Raw genomic sequence first — 21,485 nt, 5'->3', positions numbered from 1 at the left:
GTTATTAATGGTTTTAACAACAATAGTAACAGTGTGGTAAGCTTTATGCTGTTGACATCAGAAACCCAGTAGCTAAAACAGCTTATTCTGAAGCATTGGCTTTTATGCTTGGAAACACATATCATTCATGGAGAGAAAATGCAAACAGTGGTTTAAAATTCGCAACACGTGAAGCCTATTGTCAAATCAAACTAGCCTCTAAAAGGTTTCTTAAAAGGAAATAGTGATTCAAGGTTATATTAGATGTTAACCTATGTGGCAGGACTACAAAATAGATTCTAATTTTTATGATGGTGCCTTCAATACCTCTCATCAGTACAGTACAAATGTTCAGTCAGAAAGCAAGTGAAAAACTGTGCTACAAAATTATGTTTCTTAGCATTGCTGCTTGGTGTTTAGATGCAAGAAGTGTATAGCTCACAAAAGGATAGTCTCTCTATTAAATGCAGGTATAATTTGTATGAAAAAGTGCAAAACAATCCAAATATTAGCAATAATTGCATTTCTCTTCTTCACAAAGCCCCGTGTTTCCTGTTCACCAGACCTCAGCCACAGCTACATCTTCAAGAGAATACAGTGCTTATGGCTTCCAGGGTATGCATATGAAGTAGGGATATGACAAATTACTGTGGACACAGAGATGTGTGGAAACAATTCACTGGTGATAGATACAGCCCCTTATATAAAAATGACTATGGACAATTTTTTCACAACAAAGGTTTTTTCAATTACAGTATAACCAAAAGTGGTTATAATTCAGTTCAAAATCAGCCTGGTGTTAAGATGCATTCAAAACCACATTGCTCTGAATTTCCTAACGAGGGGACAGATTGTTTTCTAAGGATTAGCATGCAGAAGTGATCCTCCAAATGCTGATCACTCCCACCCTGCACAGAAAGGAAAAATCCCATCTTCTCGAGACTAGTGATTCCTCTAATATACTTATTTTCATGTAGATACAGCAATCTGAGCAAAGGCAAGGAGCAGGAGGGCTGGACATGCAGTCAGGAATCTATTGTTCTTGTCACTCCACTGCTTTACTCTGGCTACACATCTTTAAAAGTGATAGGTCAGTACTGCTAGTCTGGATCCCAGGAATGGAACCCATAAGCGGTAGGAACGCAAAGGGCTTCCCCATCGTTACTCTTATGACCCTTGGAGATCTGCAAGGGCTGAACCAGGTCCCATTTCCCACTGCAGGGAGATAAGCTCCGCTCTCCATTCTTCTGAGGAATACAAGGGAAATCCCATAAGGGAATCATGTTTGAAAAGACTAAATACATTTTCTGTTTCCTGTTTTAATGAATTCATAGCTCCTGAGGCCAGAAGGGACAATTGTGATCCTCTAGTCTAGGGCATACCTTTTAGAAAAAACACTCATTTAAAAATGGTCAGTGATGCAATGACTCTTTAATTGTTCCCTGTTTTAAAAATTCATACATTATTTCTAGTCATTTCTGATCATCAGACTGTTACATTTTAAAATATTCCACATGTAGATACTTATAGACTGTAATCAAGTTAGTTTAACAAAAGAGAAGATTATGGGGTAACTAAGTATATCGCTTGGGCATATTTTCTAATCCTTTAATCGTTCTCATGGTTCTTCTCTGAATCCTCTCTAGTTTATCATCATCCTGCATAATTTTTCTTCCAAGAAGATGAAAAAAACATGTAGGGTGTCTTGGCTCCTAAAGCAGTTGACACAGAAAAAAAAAAAAAAAATTCAAAGGCTACAGAAAATTTGGTTTAAAAACTGGTGTGAAAATTAATGCTGAGAGGGGCAGGTTTAATTTATTATACAGAGCAAACAGAAGATTAACCACTTGAATTATTCCCAGAATTGAGCAAATGCTGTTCTGTTTGCAAAGCCTTATGTTTCCAATGGATTTATGCTCCATGAGATATGCCCAGACTGTGCACCAAGCTAATAAAGAGCCAGACTGATTCAGTGCTCACAAATTACTCTATCTATATTTGATTTTAAAATTAAGGGCCCTCAGTATAAAAATAATTTATTTTATGTACACAGATAACTACTACAAGAGTAGTTAAGCACTGCAACAAATTAGCTAGGGAGGTTGTGAAATCTCTATCACTGGAAGTTTTTAAGAACAGGTTAAACAAACACCTGTCAGGGATTGTCTAGATAATACTTAATCCTGCCTGAGTACAGAGGACTGGACTAGATGACCTATCAAGATTCTTCATGTTCTACATTTCTATGATTATTAACGTTGCACATGCATATGAAAGGGGCTGCTAATTCATGCATGTCACAGTACATGAACTCAAAATTACTATGTAAATTACATGCTACCTGTATAGCTTTTGTGTATGTCATATATTTGTATTCCATGCTTTCTCTTATGCAGGTTTGGAAGGGTATAGGGAAAAGGTGTTTTACTTGTCGGAGTCCTGATGCAAAGCCTTTTAAAGTCAACGGCAAGGCCCCATTGATCTGAATGTGTGCTGGCCCAGGGAGGGAGTATCTAGAATCATAATGCTTTAACTCCCCAAACTCAAAGGAAGGAATTGTTAATCATAGAATACTAGCACTGGAAGGGACCTCAAGAGGTCATCGAGTCCAGTCCTTGTGAAAGGACCAAACTGTGGGAATTTGTATGTATTTTCCTTTGGTAGATGGTAGGAATGAGAAGAGATAGTGCTTGTGTTCCTAGTAATTTTGACATAAATATTACGCAAGTCTAAAGCCTAGAGGTTGAATTCTTTATGTGAGAGACCAACCCTTTTGTATTGCACCAGAGAGCCTTTTTCTGATAAAAAATGTCCAGCGGGGAGTTCCCCTGCCTTAGGAGAGGTTCCATTAGCATAAAGCTAATGGAGGTGGTTCCTGCGCTAGCTGCAGCTGTTTTTGGTGTATGTGAAGAGTCTAGGAAAGGTGGAAAATGTTGAGATGGGATGTGGCTGTCGGGTAAAACTCTACGATACCTTTCGTCTGCATATATAGAAGCCACTGAAGAGCCCTGGCCAGGGGTGTAAATTAGAACAATCAGGTATTGTTCTAAACATAAGAACGGCTGTACTGGGTCAGACCAAAGGTCCATCTAGCCCAGAATCCTGTCTGCCGACAGTGGCCAGCACCAGGTGCCCCAGAGAGGGTGAACCGAAGACAATGATCAAGCAATTTGTCTCCTGCCATCCCTCTCCAGCCTCTGATAAACAGAGGCCAAGGACACCATTTTATCCCCTGGCTAATAGCCTTTTATGGATCTAACCTCCATGAAATTATCTAGCTTCTCTTTAAACTCTATTATAGTCCTAGCCTTCACAGCCTCCTCTGGCAAGGAGTTCCACAGGTTGACTACACGCTGTGTGAAGAAGAACTTTCTTTTATTTGTTTTAAACCTGCTACCCATTAATTTCATTTGGTGTCCTCTAGTTCTTCTATTTAGGGAGCTAATAAATAACTTTTCTTTATCTGCCCTCTCCACACCACTCATGATTTTATATACCTCTATCATATCCCCCCTCAGTCTCCTCTTTTCTAAACTGAAAAGTCCCAGTCGCTTTAACCTCTCTTCATATGGGACCCGTTCCAAACCCCTAATCATTTTAGTTGCCCTTTTCTGAACCCTTTCCAAGGCCAAAATATCTTTTTTGAGGTGAGGAGACCACATCTGTACATAGTATTCAAGATGTGGGCGTACCATAGTTTTATACAGGGGTAGTAAGATATTCTGGGTCTTATTTTCTATCCCTTTCTTAATAATTCCTAGCATCCTATTTGCCTTTTTGACCGCCGCTGCACACTGCATGGAAGTTTTCAGAGAACTGTCCACGATAACTCCAAGATCTCTTTCCTGATTTGTCGTAGCCAAATTAGCCCCCATCATACTGTACGTATAGTTGGGGTTATTTTTCCCGATGTGCATTACTTTACACTTATCCTCATTAAATTTCATTTGCCATTTTGTTGCCCAATCACTCAGTTTGGTGAGATCTTCTTGGAGTCCCTCACAGTCTGCTTCTGTCTTGACTATCCTAAACAGTTTGGCATCATCTGCAAACTTTACTACCTCACTGCTTACCCCTTTCTCCAGATCATTTATGAATAAGTTGAAAAGGATTGGTCCCAGGACTGACCCTTGGGATATACCACTAGTTACCTCTCTCCAATCTGAAAATTTACCATTTATTCCTATCCTTTGTTTCTTGTCTTTTAACCAGTTCTCAATCCAAGAAAGGACCTTCCCTCTTATCCCATGGCCATGTAATTTACACAAGAGCCTTTGGTGAGGGACCTTGTCAAAGGCTTTCTGAAAATCCAAGTATACTATATCTACTGGATCCCCCTTGTCCGCTTGTTTGTTAACCCCTTCAAAGAACTCTAATAGGGTATGTCTAAACTACCACCCTAGTTCGAACTAGGGTGGTAATGTAGGCAACCGGAGTTGCAAATGAAGCCGGGATTTGAATTTCCCGGGCTTCATTTGCATATTGCCGGGTGCCGCCATTTTTAAATGTCCGCTAGTGCGGACTCCGTGCCCCGCGGCTACACGCGGCACGGACTAGGTAGTTCGGATTAGGCTTCCTATTCCGAACTACCGTTACTCCTCGTGAAACGAGGTGTACCGGTATTTCGGAATAGGAAGCCTAATCCGAACTACCTAGTCCGTGCCGCGTGTAGCCACGGGGCACAGAGTCTGCACTAGTGGACATTTAAAAATGGCGACGCCCGGATTTATGCAAATGAAGCCCAGGAAATTCAAATCCCGGGCTTCATTTGCAACTCCAGTTGCCTACATTACCAACCTAGAAAGAGGGTGGTAGTGTAGACATACCCATAGATTAGTAAAACAGGATTTCCCTTTACAGAAACCATGTTGACTTTTGTCCAACAAATTATGTTCTTCTACATGCTTCACAATTTTATTTTTCACTATTGTTTTGACTAATTTGCCCGGTACTGAAGTTAGACTTACTGGTCTGTAATTGCCAGGATCACCTCTAGAGCCCTTTTTAAATATTGGTGTCTAAACCTTATTTGGACCAGAGATCACACAGACTCGTCCTCATGGTCAGAGAGCTGGAAATGGCTCTCAACTGCCACTGAGTAGAGCTCAGCAGAAGAGAGAAACTGCCCGTGTGTGGGCAATAGGCATTCTGTGAGTGACTTGCTTGTTGAGTTTTAAATAAGGCAAAAAACATACAGTTTCAACCCTAAATACAACAGGGGCTGTGGAATGGTTCCAGTCCTCTTATCTTTTATAATACAATTTCTTTGTGAGCAAGTCCAATTCTTCAGTCTGCGTCTCCTCCTACTTATCCCAGTGTGAATTGAGAATAATTCTATTGAAATCAATGGTGCTACTGGAATAAAGCCAGGGTAAGTGACAGGGAGGGTTTATAGTCTCTTGGGGGTATTTCTCATGTTTCCTCTTATAAGTGAGATTGTGACACTTGCTAGCTAGAAAATTAGATGATTAAACGCTCTTCTTTCCTCATAAGACAAAAAAATACCACTAAATTGCTTGATTGTTTAATTCCTGATACATTCTATTGGATACTCAGGAGCAAACTTAATTGATAGTTCATGGACACTCATCATTAGATTAATAGTGCATTTTACTCTAATTACACTAATAAAGGGTACTATAAAGTTATTTTATGTTCATTGTGCTGTTACTCTCCATGATAACTACTGATCTGTTGGGCATAATCCTGTCTCTGATGGTTTATTAGACTATTTGCATAATTTTTATTTTTGTTTTAGGAAAACAAAAATGTGTTTCCAATTATGCCAAATGATGCATGTATCTGGTGGTTTGCAAATTGAATTCAGACATTCATAAATTGGGCGCTACATGGGTAAAACAATTGTTTTCCCAACATTCATATAGGTATTTATTCTGATTAGGCCTACACAGGTAGTTGGGGTAATTGCCTAGTGGGTTAGGTCTTCACACCAGCTGAAGGGTCTCTTCTCTCTCAAATGAATGATCTCAGCACGAAATTCATCCCTGTGCAAAGATAGGATTTATGTGATAAATAAGCCATGCACTAGCCCTCTCTATACATATGAATATTACCCTGAATGCACTGGTTGGGAACTCTGTTAGGCTTCATCTACATGGCAGAGCCATTTCCAGATACTTATGGTATCCCGAATTAGCTATTCTACCTCTTAAGAGCAAACCCATTACAGGCAGTCCCTGAGTTACGTGTATCTGACTTATGTCGGATCCGTACTTACAAACGGGGCTTTTCTCACCCTGGAGGATACGGGCGGCGGGACCGGCCAGACGCGCCGTGGTCCTGCCGCCTGCGTCCCCCAGGGCGAGAAAAGCTGCTCCGCGTCTCCCTGGTCTGCTGGGGGAGCCCCCCCCCAGCAGACCAGGGAGACGCGGAGCAAAGCCGCGGAGGACCCGGGCGGCGGCACCGCGGCACGTCTCGGTCCCGCCGCCCGCGTCTCCATGGTCTGCTGGCGGGGGGGGGGGGAGCTAGTGCGTCCCCCCCCAGCAGACCAGGCTTTTCTCGCAGACACCTGTGGTAGAGCAGCTGAGGCGCTGCCGGTTGGTCCCGCAGCGCCGCTCCTCGGCGCTACTGGACCAACCCAGCAGCACCCCAGCTGCTCTGCCCCAGGCATCCCCAAGTCAGCCGCTGCTGAAACTGACCAGCGGCTGACTACAGGAAGCCCGAAGCAGAGTTGCTCTGCCCCGGGCTTCCTGGAATCAGCCGCTGATCAGTTTCAGCAGAAACTGACTTGGGGACACCTGGGGTAGAGCAGCTGGGGTGCTGCCGGGTTGGTCCCCGCAGTGCCGAGGTGCGGCGCTGCGGGGACCTACCCGGCAGCACCCCAGCTGCTCTGTCCCAGGTATCCAGATTCAGCTGCTGTTGAAACTGATCAGCGGCTGATTCCAGGAAGCCCGGGGCAGAGAAACTCTGCCTCGGGCTTCCTGTAGTCAGCCGCTGGTCAGTTTCAGCAGCGGCTGAATCTGGATGCCAGTTCCGACTTAAGTACAAATTCAACTTAAGTACAAACCTACAGTCCCTATCTTGTACGTAACACGGGGACTGACTGTACATCGAAATATAACGGGCTCGCTATTCCAATGTCCCTGTAAAATTGCACAAGGGATAAGGGACGTTTTGGAATAGTGCCTTATTTTGAATTAAGCTATGCAACTTGCGTAGTGCAAATTGCGTATCTTATTTCCAGGTAAGGGTGTTGTGTAGGTGTAGCTTTAGTGATGGCTCTGAAGTAACCAGCAGGACTCAGTAACAAGTGAGCAGCAACAGCACCTGCTAGTTGCCCTTGTTTACTGCAGATCAGCATCCCAGTCACACATGCAGCAGCTCTACCTTCTGCTCCTCCCACAACGTAAGAGACAGTCCTAACCAGCGGGCACCTCGAAGAGAATAACTAGAACACAAAGGAATTGTGAAAATCCCCTGCCTCAGCATATAGGAGTTAGGGAGCAATAGTTACTGATCATTCAGCCCAGCTTTACTCTTCTGTTCAGCTAATTAGGGCTCCTACCTGGTATGCTTGTAACCAGGTATTAGTCCAGTAGAAAATGGTATTTTGGGGGGTGAGCAGCCAGGGACAAATGATGAGATAACCTACTTAATTCATGGGGGTAGTGAAAAGCTGATTGAGATGGAGATTTAAAATACAAGTGGAGCAGGCAACAAGAGGAAGATGGATTGATTTTTGGGTGAGAAAAGGTAGATTTACTGTGTGTGCAATAGATTTATATCAGAGGTCATGGACAAGATAGGGAAAGATGAATTTGTTTTGCAGGGGTAAAGAATCAATCTCATAACACTTGGAGGATCTGTGGGCAGTGGGGAGTATGTAGCTGTTGGAATGAACCAGAATGCACCACTAGCAGGAGGCAGCACTTTCACTTTAGATGAACAACAGCATGGTTAAATTCAAGAGACCATTTTTGCCAGTTGTTCTGAAGAATACAATTTTCAGCATCCCTCCCTTTTTACTATATGCACTAAGATGCAAAATCACCCATCAGTGGATGGTCTGAACAGATCTGTGGCATAGTGGACTTGGAATGGTTCTGCTCTGCAAATCCCAGCACAGAGAACAAGACTCATGAACATGAACACCATGTGGGACTGGATAAAGTCTGGAGCCCTTATTCCCACCCAGGGATTTGAGTAGCAGACCTGGATGATCTATAGTGCTGCCTGGAGCCTGCTGTTGTACAAAAGGAGAATTCTGTTCTCCCCAAGTTCCTACAGTATTCTCTGCACAAAACCTGATTTACTCCAACATTTTGGAGGGAGCATGGACTCCTTCCTGGGAGAACTGTATTTGGGAATTATCAAGTTAACCTAATTCATACAAAATGGCTGTCTATAAATTAAGCAAAAGAGACTTTCAATATTCCTGTTTGCAGAGCACATACAGATGAATGTACATGATCTCAGAACCACCTTTAAAAGAATATTATATATATTTGATTAAAATTTCACTTCCTCAAATTCATCCATATTGTCTAGCACACACAGCGCAATTAAAAATTCTTATTGTTTACAAAGTAATCCCTTTATTTTAACATGAAATTAAACTTTTCACTCTTCATTAACATCTAAATTAATTGTAATATCTACCCTACATTTCATTTCATTATTGATATATCTGCCTATTAATAAATCCCAGTCAAATTTTTCATATATTTATTCTTTCAGTGGTCAACATTTTCATGCTGGGAAAAATAACTGCTGAACTCTGAAGAAAAGTGTGATATATGATGAATGAAAATGGAATAACAGTAACTGAAATTAACTCAGAAATATTGTAATGCCAAGCTGTAGTTTTCCTGGGAAAGAAAGAACTATTGTCACCTCACACTGGAAGAGAAGGTCAAGCTTCAGTTTCTTCTTCATAAGCAATCTGAATTCAATTCACCAATCAGAGCCATCACAATATGGTGTCACTAGAGCGAAGATACTTAACATGCGTGAGCACGCTGCTATGTAGGTGACTTGCTGGATTTCATGCTGACAGGTTAATACTAAGTAAATCACTTTCATCTCAGCATTTTACAAAGTGTGCTTGGAATTTAAATAGCTTTCCAATATTTGCCAATTTAAAGGAAAGTGAAATGCCTGCTTTTAGGATAGTTATTTGTTGAAGTTCAAAGACAAGACAAACCAGAATTAAATCAGCAGTGCTAGCAACTTCAAGCATTCAAAAATCATGAACAAGTTTTAAAAAAATCATTAACAAATTTGGATTCTTTTAATTTGGTTTTTGGTTTGTGGTTTCAAGCTTTTCTCTAGAATCAGGAAAACTAAAATCTTATTTCCACGTAAAATGATAACTGAGATGATTATGTGAGCACATGATTCAAGTAAGAGAAGCACTGATGTCACCAAAGTTGGCAATATTGAATCTGATTTCTTGAAATAGGAGAATCAAAACTGGGCAAGAATCCAAGGCCTTCCTGTAAGATAAGCTATCTGGGTTATAATGTGATATGTTCAATCAGTAGGAGATAGGAGTTAAAACAGAGAAATAAATTCCTTACTTTGAACATAGGCAAGTAGCTCTAAAAAAACCTGACTCCTAGGGCATGTCTAGACTACATGCCTCTGCCGACAGAGGCATATAAAATAGGCTACCCGACATAGTCAATGAAGCGGGGATTTAAATATCCCCGGCTTCATTAAAATAAAAATGGCCGCCGCGTTGTGCCGGCTCAGCTGATCGTCAGCACAGCACGCAAGTCAAGACGCGGCTCGGTCGACAAGGGAAGCCTTTGTCGACCGCTCCCTTATACCTTGTGAAACGAGGTTTACAGGAGCGGTTGACAAAGGTTTCCCCTGTCGACCGATCCGCATCTTGACTCGCGCGCCGTGCAGACGATCAGCTGAACCAGCACAGTGAAGCAGCCATTTTTATTTTAATGAAGCCGGGGATACTTAAATCCCTGCTTCATTGACTATGTCGGGTAGCCTATTTACATGCCTCTGTCGGCACAGGCATGTAGTCTAGACATACCCCTAGTGTTCAGAGACTGATTTTGACATCATGCCAGTTTATATCAGCAATAAAATAAATGTAACAAATGTAATTACACCAGGTGAACATGGTTGCTATTGGGTGTTGAGCACTTTTGAAAACTAGGCCATGCATGTCTGCAAACATCCCTGAGGGCTTCCTTTAGTCTCTTAGGGTATGTCTACACTACCCCACTAGTTCGAACTAGCGGGGTAATGTAGGCATACCACACTTGCAAATGAAGCCCGGGATTTGAATTTCCCGGGCTTCATTTGCTTAAGTGGGGAGCCGCCATTTTTAAAACCCTGCTGGTTCGAACCCCGTGCAGCGCGGCTACACGGGGCTCGAACTAGGTAGTCCTATTCCGAACTACCAGTACACCTCGTGGAACAATTCAAATCCCGGGCTTCATTTGCAAGTGCGGTATGCCTACATTACCCCGCTAGTTCGAACTAGTGGGGTAGTGTAGACATACCCCTATTGCTGCTCAGATACCATAGTGACAAGAGCCTTGGTATTACCAAACGTAGATAGAATAAACTGGCTTCTAATTTATCTAATCCAGTATCTGCAGAGGGAGCTGAGACAGTTCTACATAGTCATATGGCAGTTTTATAGATCAAGAATATAAAATTGAGCCTCAATTCTCATTTGAAGTGTCATCTATTCATCTGGACTTAAAGGTGTGAAATGCCTTTCCTCCAAACTTTCCAGCATGACTAGAGATTATTGTTTGGAGGATTATCTCCATTGCCCTGACATGTAGATCTGAGGTGATACAGCAATAATGACCACCTCTGGGTACTCTGATGATGCCCATTTACTATAGGCATTCTGAATACCTGAGGTGTATTTTGTTATGTAGTGCTACTTTGGGAACATTCTAGCTGTGAAGCACATACAATCTGATGGTGGAAACATGACTGGGAGGTACTATAAGCTCTAAGCCATGGCTGTGTTCTGGAATATTAGCATTAGTTGGTTTGTTTTGGCACATTTTGCAAGAACTATATTTTGTTCTAATGAAATGAGAGTTTGTGAAATTCAGTGAATCAAGCTTTTGGATTAGCTGAAGAGGCAATAGGAAATGTGTTGAAATTAGTAGGAATAAATATCTGAAATGTGACTAGAATTCACTATTAATAGGATATTTTAATATTAAATGTATATGCGAGACAGATATAGTAATTAATACTCATACTATAGTATTTCTTGATTAAGTAAAGATATAAGCTCAAAGAATGCTAAGTCTTCCTAACTGAGCCATGTGAGCTGAAAAAAACAAGTAAGTTTAATTTTTAATTAAATGCACACATTTGAATACCAGGTATTGTGTGAAGAATGCTTCCGAGGAGACATCAGAGTAGCACACAGTCATGCCAGGTCCCTGGGAAAAGTGGAAGGTAGGGGTGAGCTTCATGTTCCTGGAAGGGATGGGGCCTTCGGTGTCAGGGGCGGGACCGGGAACAGCCAACCTTCAACACTGCCTGGAATGTGCCACACCAACTCTGCCCCACCCTCTGAGCCGCCTGGAGCACACCACATGATGCTCCAGCAATGAGTTAAAGGGCCCGAGCCTCTGGCTGCTTCCACAGTAGCAGCGGTGGTAGTCAGTAGACCTAGACCTATTAAAATCACTGAGTCATAGGGCAACTGATCTCTTTGGCCACCCTGTTGTTGGGCCTGGGAAATATGCACATATTTAACATTTCTACACGTGCTTAAAAACAAAAATGTTTTGCATACTCTTAGCCTTTGAATATTACTAGTATGGTAAACCATTTCTGACAGTTAGCCATTAGCTTGTCTTTGTAATTACTGGGCACAAGTTCTTCATTAATGGAGTAGAGAGTTTATAAAATTTAGATATAAAATTTGTGGATGACGCCAACTAGATGGGGTTGCATGCATTTTGGTGGACAGTATTGGAATTCAAAACAACCTTGAGAAATTGGAGAACTGGTCTGAAATCAATAAAGGTGAAATTCAATTAAGCTAAGTACGGAGTATTACACTCAGGAAGGAAAAATCAAATACACAAATACAAATTGCAGAATAGCTGGCTTGAAAACACTTCAGCTGGACTGTGATCAATTGGTCTCCATATCCATTGGAGATAGCACAAGAAGTAATTCATTGGACCTGCAGTTAGGAAGATTTAAGTTATATATTAGGATAAACCATCTAGCTATAGGAATAGATTCCAAGGAGATTGTGGAATTCCCATCACTGGAGGTCTTGAAGAAAAGGTCCTGTCCCATTATTCCAGCCCACAGCTTAGTATCCTATGCCCTTAACACACACCCTATCTGGAGGTTTAGGTGCACTGGATTTTGATAAGACTCAGACCCCCTCCTGGCTCAACCAACTGCATTCTCCACAGTAACCTCTTCAGAGCCAGGGCAGAACCTGACACTCTCCTGTACTATGGATTCAAAGACCCCCCTATTCGGACTTTCTCCAGACATCTTTTTCTGCATCACTTCCTTACATCTCACAGGCACAGACAATGGAGAGCTCAAATGCCACAGGGCACTTGTGCAGGCCCTCTCCATTTGCCTCTGATGCCAAAAGTAAAAAAAAAAACCTATAATTGCAAACATGTTCAATAGCATTAAATAAGGCTGCTTGTTTTTGAAACCTACCCTGCTGATTGCTCTGACCCTCTCCACATCAACTTAATCTCTCTTCCTGCTTTACCCATTCTCCACAGTTTCTTTTATTACTCATCTCCATTTCCAAATAATTTAACCATTTACCCTTTTGCAAAGTCTCGTTTTCCCCCATTGAATTTTATGCCATTATACATCTTCTTGCAATGTGATTTAGCTCTGTGTAAACTGTGACAAAAGGAGGGGATTCCAGTGAACATGCTGCTTTGCAATGAACCCGACTTTGCTCATTGCTCACTATCTCAAGCCAGTACTCATCCATCCCTCACATGCTGCAGAAGATAACAAATGACAATGGATGAATTTATTACAACACCGTCCCCACTGCCCATTGTCCCCACACTCTGTTCATTAATCCATATCTTACCTATTTCAAGGGATCCTAAAGGATACATTGCGTTGTGGCATGTTCTGCATACCCCAATACAAACTCCCAATATATATTATTAATTTCCCAGAACCTAAGTGTCTTAGGGTATGTCTACACTACCCCGCTAATTCGAACTAGCGGGGGTAATGTAGTCATCTGCACTTGCAAATGAAGCCCGGGATTTGAATTTCCCGGGCTTCATTTGCATGAAGCCGACCGGCGCCATTTTTAGATGCCGGCTAGTTCGAACCCCGTGGTGCGCGGCTTCACGCGGCACGGAGTAGCTAGTTCGGATTAGTTCCACGAGGCGTACAGCTAGTTCGGATTAGAAGCCTAATCCGAACTAGCTACTCCGTGCCACGTGTAGCCACGCGGCACGGGGTTCGAACTAGCCGGCATCTAAAAATGGCGCCGGCTGGCTTCATGCAAATGAAGCCCGGGAAATTCAAATCCCGGGCTTCATTTGCAAGTGCGGATGACTACATTACCCCCGCTAGTTCGAACTAGCGGGGTAGTGTAGACATACCCTTATAGAACAAATAATAAGACACAGCCAAAGAGTTCCAAAGAGTTTAGTCTCATGTAAATTCAATGTGATGAATGATGTTGCCGAACTGTAAGGAGGAAATAGGCCGAGGAAGAGAAATAGCTGTTACACAGATCGCTTTAGCATCTTGATGGTTCAATTACATTTAACCTTTTAGAATTTGATTGTAATAGCCTAGATTGTATGCCTCTTATACACATGTTCTTGCACTTACTTACATGAGAAGTCTGACATCAGAGGGACTGAAGTCACTGGGTATTATGGTATTCCCCAACATGAATAAGGGATACAAACTCCTGCTGGGTATAATTTGATTATTTTCATCATTGGGAATTCACCGGTTCCCTTGGAATCAGGTTCTACTTCCGAGTAGATATGATAATTAAGAAGTATCTTATTATTTAATTAAAATTCCCTTCCTACAGCTTCAGTTCATTATTTTTCATCCTTTCACTTTCCTCATTATGAATGGCTTCTCTACACAGCCAGTAAGAAAACTTCAAATTTAATATTAATTGTAGAAAACATAAATCTCATTTTAAATGCAGTCTTGAACAAAGATTGTTTAGAGTTCAGTAGTTTGTTCTTCACAATTCCATTGCACTTTCTCCCAAAGGATCTGTAAGCATTGTACAAACATTATCAAATTTATCCTGAAGACTGTGCCATCCCTTCAACTATTGTCCTCATGCTACAGAATAAGGATATCAGTCACAGGGTAAGTGGCTTACTAAAGCTTATCACTCAGGAACTCTGTGGTAGAGCTGGGACTAGAACCAAGATCTGCTAACTTGCCAAATCTAGTCCCTTAAACACAAGACCATCCTTCTGGGGAAGAGAGAGGGTGGAAGAGGGGAGGGGGAAACCTGGGAGGAGGGAGCTGGAAGGGGGAAGCAAGGGAAAGAAGGGGGAGGGGAAGCTCAGGGCTCAGGGTTGGGGGTCTCGCCGGACCAACCTGACTTTCATGCTAATCTGCTCCTGGATTCGCATGTGGCCTTTGGTGGCCAGGCTGGCAGCTATCCTGCCATAGGCGGCCACGTTCCTCCATCTAGTGCGGAGATCATGGACGTTGGGGGCATCCCCCCCAAACCTGAATAAGGTCCATGATCTCCACCCTGGACCAGAAAGGCGCCTGCTTTCTCCAGCCCCTGTCAGGTTGTTGGGAGCTGGCAGACTGCTCTTGGGGAGTGGTGGAGGGCTGGCTGCCAGTGGCTTGCTGGCTCATGTTTTGGGGCCACTGGGTCAGGGGCCCCGGTGGCCACTGCTGGCTCTGGGCTGGCAGGCGTGGAGCTAGCACAGGCACTGTGGCCAGGGTCTACCCCTTTAATGTCTCCAGGCTGGAGGAGAGGAGAGTAAGCTTTCCTGGTTGTGCCCAGAGTGGCCACCAGGGCTCCCTGGGAAGGGCTGGAGGCCCCTTATTTCGAATTAAGTATCTACACAGCACTTAATTCGACATAGCTATTTCGAATTTGGCATTACTCCTCGTAGAATGAGGTTTACCAAATTCGAATTAAGGGCTCCGCTCTTTCGAATTAAATTCAAAATAGCGGTTTGCATGTATAGATGATATTAAAGTTAATCGAAATAACGGCTGTTATTTCGAATTAACTTTGCAGTGTAGACATACCCTTGTTGAGGTATGAAGAACCTGTGTGCATCTTAACTCCTTGCATATTCCACCACTCCTATCTCTTTTCATCCTTCCCTTGCTAACAAACACAAACAACAAAGTCATAGCACCAGGAAGTTTCCTCCATTTCACCACTAAATCAGTGGCTTTTAGTTGTGTCTCCTTTGTGATCATTCATCTGTAAACTCTTAGACAATAAACTCTTCAAAGAAGGGACTTTATTCTCTTGGGTCCAATGAAAACATGAAGAACCTACATGCTCTGTTACAGAGTGATAAATTAAGCAAGTGTTTAACATTAAGCATGAGTAGATGCTTTGTTGAATCTGGGGCCTTGTCCATAAAGTGCCCCCTTACAGTTTTATTTTTTCTAATACTATATTATTTTAAAACATTTTCTTGTTTGGTAATAGTGTTTTGCGTTTTCCTCTTTGTTCTGCTCATTAGATTTTCATATACGATTTATCTTTCATTATTGCCATGGATCAATGCATTTTTAAAATGTTAATTTTGGGTCTTCTCCTGCTATCTCTGCATACTCAAATTTTCCCTTGATATTTACTGGAGATTTTAGTGCACACAGACTTCAGGGTCGGTGTATATGTTCTTAAAGAAGTAAACACATACATAGACTTAGATAAAAGGCTCATAGTTATTCTCAATTGCAATAAGGCTTGGGTAGTGTGATGAAGTCTAGCCCCTTTAAGGCCAAATTACAGTACCTGAGCAAAATGTAAAAGGGTATCAGAGTTAGTAAAAAAGAAGGCCAAATTTTAATGATGTATGTACTTCCTGTATGATAATTATTCTTATGTATCTGTACATATGTTACTTAATTTATAAGCCTTATATATAGTGGACACATGGGCTGGCATAACACTACTCTGCTTACACTAAAAAGATATTTTTAAACACTATACCTTGAAAATGAAAATTGGTCAAGGAATGATGGTTTGGATTAAATTTCTTTTTTTTTAGCTCCTAAAATAATTAACACTAACCACAATCTTCTCTTTTCTTAATTTATAAGCAAACGTAGCTGGCAGTCATCAATTGTTTTCCATAATAACTATTTTGTCAGTTTGTTTTAATTTTCTCAATTTGATTTTCTAAGCTTCGTACGGAACTGTACTTTATAAAAGAGCAATAATGAAGAGCCTCATTAGGCTGCTTTCTTTTTGTTACTGCTATCCAGGCAATTCCATTTAGAATTCAAAGAACAGAAATGATAATTAGTGCCTTTAGTGATTGTGGAGCACTCTGAAATGGTTTGCTTGAAAGGCACTTTAAAAATGAAATACTGAATTTTAACCTTTGCATATGGCCACAAAGAGCTTCTATATGTTAGTGTTTGGACTGAAACTGAAATAACTTTTTCCTCACAACACTGAACTCAAGTAAAAATTAAATTTAAATATTTTTAGACTGATTTACTTACATACATACATACATACATACATACATATGTCATCCTGATAGGACTCTGTATTTTACTATGCAATAATTTTATCTGATTAAATCTGATACCTTTTCGATTTTAACAGGCAAAATAAGCAAGCTAACAGACAACTATTTCTAAAACGAAATGACCACTACTGGATGAAGTGAGCTCACAAAAATGCAGATAATTCTAACCTTAGCATCTGCTTCAGTCTTTTCAGCACCTCAGAATAACCTTGAAACCATTCTTCCTTGATTGTGAAGAAATTCATTGATTGCAATGTGGTCCTCTTAATGAGCATTTTAAATTGTTCAACTACATATTAAAGGATAACTTTTTCCCTTCCTAAATGATTAATGTCTGAAAATTGTTAGACTCAATCTCTTTTATCCTTGAACTTGGGAGGATTTTCATTACAGATTTTTCTGTCTTCATACTCTAAAGTATATGCCAAAAAAGTGACCTTTTGTCAACCTGTAATTATGTATTTGAAAAGATTTAAAGAGCAATGCTGGGAATCTGCTCATTAATTTCAAGAAGCTTAACAGTGATATGAGATGCATAAGTTATCTTAAGAATAAAGACAGTCTCTTACTTGGTCCTCAAAGGAGAGTGCCTGTGCAACGTCTCTTGGAAATCCATCAATAACTATACCTTCTTCATCAGGAATCTGCATTAATCTCTGCTTTATCTCAGTTATGGTTGTTTCCTTTCACAGAGAGAAATAGTTTAAAAAGTTTTTTTGGTGATGCACATTAAAGTAGCATGTAAAAATCTTTACAGCAAAGTACCAAAGAGAATATTTCTTAGGTGTGTTGTACCTGAGGGGCCAGTTCTCCCGTAGTAATTATTTTAGCAATTAGACTCCATTTTCTATTGCTGCTTGTATCATGGATCTTCTTCCTTAACAATTCGCCAACTGATATGTATTCGAATCCATAACGTTCAGCTATTTTCAAACTTTGGGTTCCCTTCCCACTTCCTGGGCCACCTATTGTAAAGATAAGCAAAAAATTGAGCTTTCATTTGAAATGTCAAATCTGCTGTGACATCTCTGCCATCAACCCCAATTTCCCAATGCACCATTAAATCAAATCCTGGAGTTGTTCCATAGTTAATACTCTCATCTAAATCAGTGGGGATATGTCTAGATTACATGCCTCTGCCGACAGAGGCATGTAAAATAGGCTACCTGACATAGTCAATGAAGCGGGGATTTAAATATCTCCGGCTTCATTAAAATAAAAATGGCCACTGCGCTGTGCCGGCTCAGCTGATCGTCGGCACAGCACGCAAGTCAAGCCGCGGATCGATCGACAAGGGAAGCCTTTGTCGACCGCTCCCTTATGCCTTGTGAAAGGAGGTTTACAGAACAAAGGCTTCCCTTGTCGACTGATCCTCATCTTGACTCGCGCGCTGTGCCGACGATCAGCTGAGCCGGCACAGCTCAGCAGCCATTTTTATTTTAATGAAGCCAGGGATATTTAAATCCCTGCTTCATTGACTATGTCGGATAGCCTATTTTACATGCCTCTGTCAGCAGAGGCATGTAATCTAGACATATCCTGGAAGTGGATCTTTTGCAGAACCATATCTAACATTAACTATCTAAAATAAAATACCTGCATGAGTCAAAGATGAGCTTGTTCTATCTGGGTTCACTTATCTCCCTTCACTAACCTCTTTAATCAAGATTTTTCCTGGTTTATACTAGATTATTATCAAGCATTTTGATTAAGGAAAGCTATTACTAACTGAAGCCAAATGGAAGAACAAATATCCTGATTTCCTTATATTAAAAATGTACCTCAGGCTACAAGTGGTCCAAATAAAGTCAATTGAACTATTCATGGAGTATGAGTATCAATGTATATTCCTAAATATATCTGCAGAACATTCTGGAATTTGTAAAATTAACATACTTTAAAAAGTTAAATTAATGGAGAAGGTATAACCAAATTATGTAATGATTTCTGTCAAAGCATACATATTTCAGGTAATTTAAGAATTATTCAGAATAAGTTTTATTCTTCTGTGTCCTTTTAAAAATAACATAATAAAGTGGAAGCAAATACTAATATCTTAGATAACAGATAAAATTAACTGGTTACAAAGAATAACTTATCTCTTCCTTACATTATCTATATTAGTTCCATAAATCTGTAATCTCTCTATATATTTTAGTGTGTGTTTGTGTAGGGATAACATATTAATGTATTGAAAATGATTCCCGCAAATGGAAGTGACTTCCCATAATTTGTTTCTCACAACTTAAAGTGTTTAGATTTATTATTATTATCAGTATTATTATTATTATTATTTGTTAAGATTGTTAAATGTTTAGATTTATAATTATTGCCCTCTAGAATATAATTTGTTAGGAATATAATATTAGGACTATGTAGCCAGAAATAGCTTCCCCCCCCCTCCCCCCCCCCCCCCCCCCCCCCCTCCCAGGGCATGCTCAAGCTTGTGCAAGGGGCTGCTTGAAATTGACATTGCAGAGATACATTGTAACAATGCATTGTCAAGCCACTAACTCTGCTCTGGGAGCCAAGCCTTGTAATTGACTATGGGCATTGTTACATAATTGATGCCTATTCTCTTCAAAACAACTGTAACTAACTCAGCACTCAGACAGAGAATGTTTCAAGAAATACCACCCAGAAACTTGACTTTTTTGTAACTACAACTCTTGAATATGTAAAGTTGTTATTATACGAAATACTGTATGGGAAACATTAATTAGGGAAGGAGGTTTGTATGTAAGAGAGAGAGTGCTTGTATGATGAATGAATGGCTCTGAGAGGTGCCAGCCTGAGAATACAGCAACAAAGGGCTGAAGAAGGCATCAGGTGCCAGGGCAACCAAAAGGTGTCAAGTGGAGAAAACCAAGTACTGGAGGTCCACCCGATGAGATCACTGATGAGCACCTGGCAGCCACCCTGAAGACATCAGTATGATGCAGCAATTCCTATAGACTGGCATAGGAAGAAATTCCTATAAGAACTGGACTAAAAAATTATGGAATCAGAGTCCAAGGTTCTGCTGCCAGTGTACCAGGAGCTTCAGATGCGCATCTGATCAGGACTTCACTCCCCACTACCATCACTTGTGTACAGAATACCTGGCCAGTATTCTGTCACAAGCAACTTCCAGGCTGGTAACTATAACAAATACACAGAACCTGAATGAATGGATGAATGAATGTTTATATGTATAAGGGTTAAGTAGTTAAACAACGTTGTTTGCTTCTAGCTTTTCTTCATTTTTGTATTATTATCTTTACAATAAATGTGGCTTTTTGCCTTATCCCCCTCATAAGATCCTGCTTGCTTTTATTGGTACAACATCTGCATGTCTGTTTTTCCATGAACTCCTCCTAAACAGTAAGAGCAAGGGTCACCAAAGCTGGTGCATATAAGAGGTCAGGACAGTGATGTAGTAAATTAAGGATTCATTGTGTAGCATCCTGACAAGTCTTCTACTCCATCAGTGATGATAAACATTCAGCTGCGAGCATTTTTCTGTGCTCCCTCAGTATATTATGCAAGCTCTGCACAGGTAGCTAACACGATAGACTTCACAAGAGTCGCCAAAGACCACACACTCAGATAAGATATGAAGGCACCTGAGTCAGGTTTGTTGTCAAACAAAGTACATTAATAGTCATCGGTAGCCAGATGGCCTTTGAGCCCTGTGACGGGGTGGAGCAACCCCGTCACTCTTGCGAGGCGAACGGGGCAGCCGGGGGGCAGGCAATCGGCGCGGCAGGCCCGAGCGGGGGTGAAGGGACGCGTCATCACGAGGCGCCAGGGCACGCCGGTGATGACGTCAGGGGGGCGACGCCAGGGAAGGTGGAAGGGAGGGGGAGGATAAAAGGAGCAGGAGCGGCCGGGGTAAGGGGGTCGGAGCCAGCGGCGGCGGGACCAGCGGCGTCGGAGCCAGCGGCGGCGAGATCAGCGGCGCCGGAGCCAGCGGCGGCGGGACCAGCGGCGCCGGAGCCAGCGGCGGCGGAACCAGCAGGGGCAGGAGCCGAGGAGAGAGAGGAGGGGACCGCGGAAGCCGGGCAAGAGGGCAGCGAAGGCGGCTGGGGACCCACAGAGGCCAGTGTGTGACCGGCAGGGTGAGGGCCGGCGGAGTGGAGCAAGACCCAGGGTGGGCTGTGGAACCCGTGAGCAGGTGTGTTTGGGGTACCAGCCCCCCCTGCTACCACTGAGAGAGCGTCTCTCAGTGTCAGGGCCCTGGGTCGGGGTCCGGAGAGAGGGTGGGCCCGGACCCCCCACTCCGCCAGGAGATCCAGAACCAGGTGGTACATTGAGCGCAGCCTAGGGGCAAACAGGAAGGGCGGCGGCCCGGACTGGTGACCCCGTGACAAGCCCCTATGCATTTGTACCCATGAAAATGGACACGTCTCAATCAATAGTATGGATTTCACTATTGCCCCTAGGCAGGCCAAAGAGTTAAATCAAGGTACCCCAACATTTATAGAGAGTTATTTATACCCAAACATTTATAGACATTTATATCTGTGATATATACCTTATGTATCATCTTACACATTAATGACACATTTGGTATCTCCCCTTGTACTTTTCTCCAAAACATTCACTAGCCGTTGTTATGCTTTCACTCTTGTTGTTTCAAACTATTTTAGCATGTACTAAGTTGGAATGTCATTGTACTGTCCTGGTGGAATGTATTTACATATTTCATGTGCTTTTAGTAGTGCTAGTAGTTCCAGTTCCGCGAGACGCTGATTTGCAGAGAAACATCTGTTTTTGACAGGACGTGTCTGTTACCCATAGAATAACTCTTGCTAACTTTGGTTCAAG

The 21,485-nt window shown here is 41.9% G+C and overlaps 1 protein-coding gene across 1 annotated transcript in view; it reads right to left on the bottom strand.

Annotated features, from left to right (window-relative positions):
- AK5 (adenylate kinase 5) overlaps positions 1 to 21,485 on the bottom strand; it is a 167,084-nt gene that overhangs the window by 134,740 nt on the left and 10,859 nt on the right. The window contains exons 4-5 of the mRNA XM_006129565.5: positions 17,472 to 17,641; positions 17,246 to 17,359 (exon numbers count right to left, since the gene is read on the bottom strand). Coding sequence (XP_006129627.3) covers positions 17,246 to 17,359; positions 17,472 to 17,641 — 284 coding nt within the window. The remainder of the gene's footprint in view (positions 1 to 17,245; positions 17,360 to 17,471; positions 17,642 to 21,485) is intronic.

The sequence above is a fragment of the Pelodiscus sinensis genome, chromosome 9 (genome assembly GCF_052426305.1).
Source record: "Pelodiscus sinensis isolate ZL-2025 chromosome 9, ASM5242630v1, whole genome shotgun sequence".
Classification (NCBI taxonomy): domain Eukaryota; kingdom Metazoa; phylum Chordata; order Testudines; family Trionychidae; genus Pelodiscus; species Pelodiscus sinensis.
Note: the sequence above shows the minus strand (reverse complement) of the source record. Positions and strands in the feature narration are given on the sequence as shown.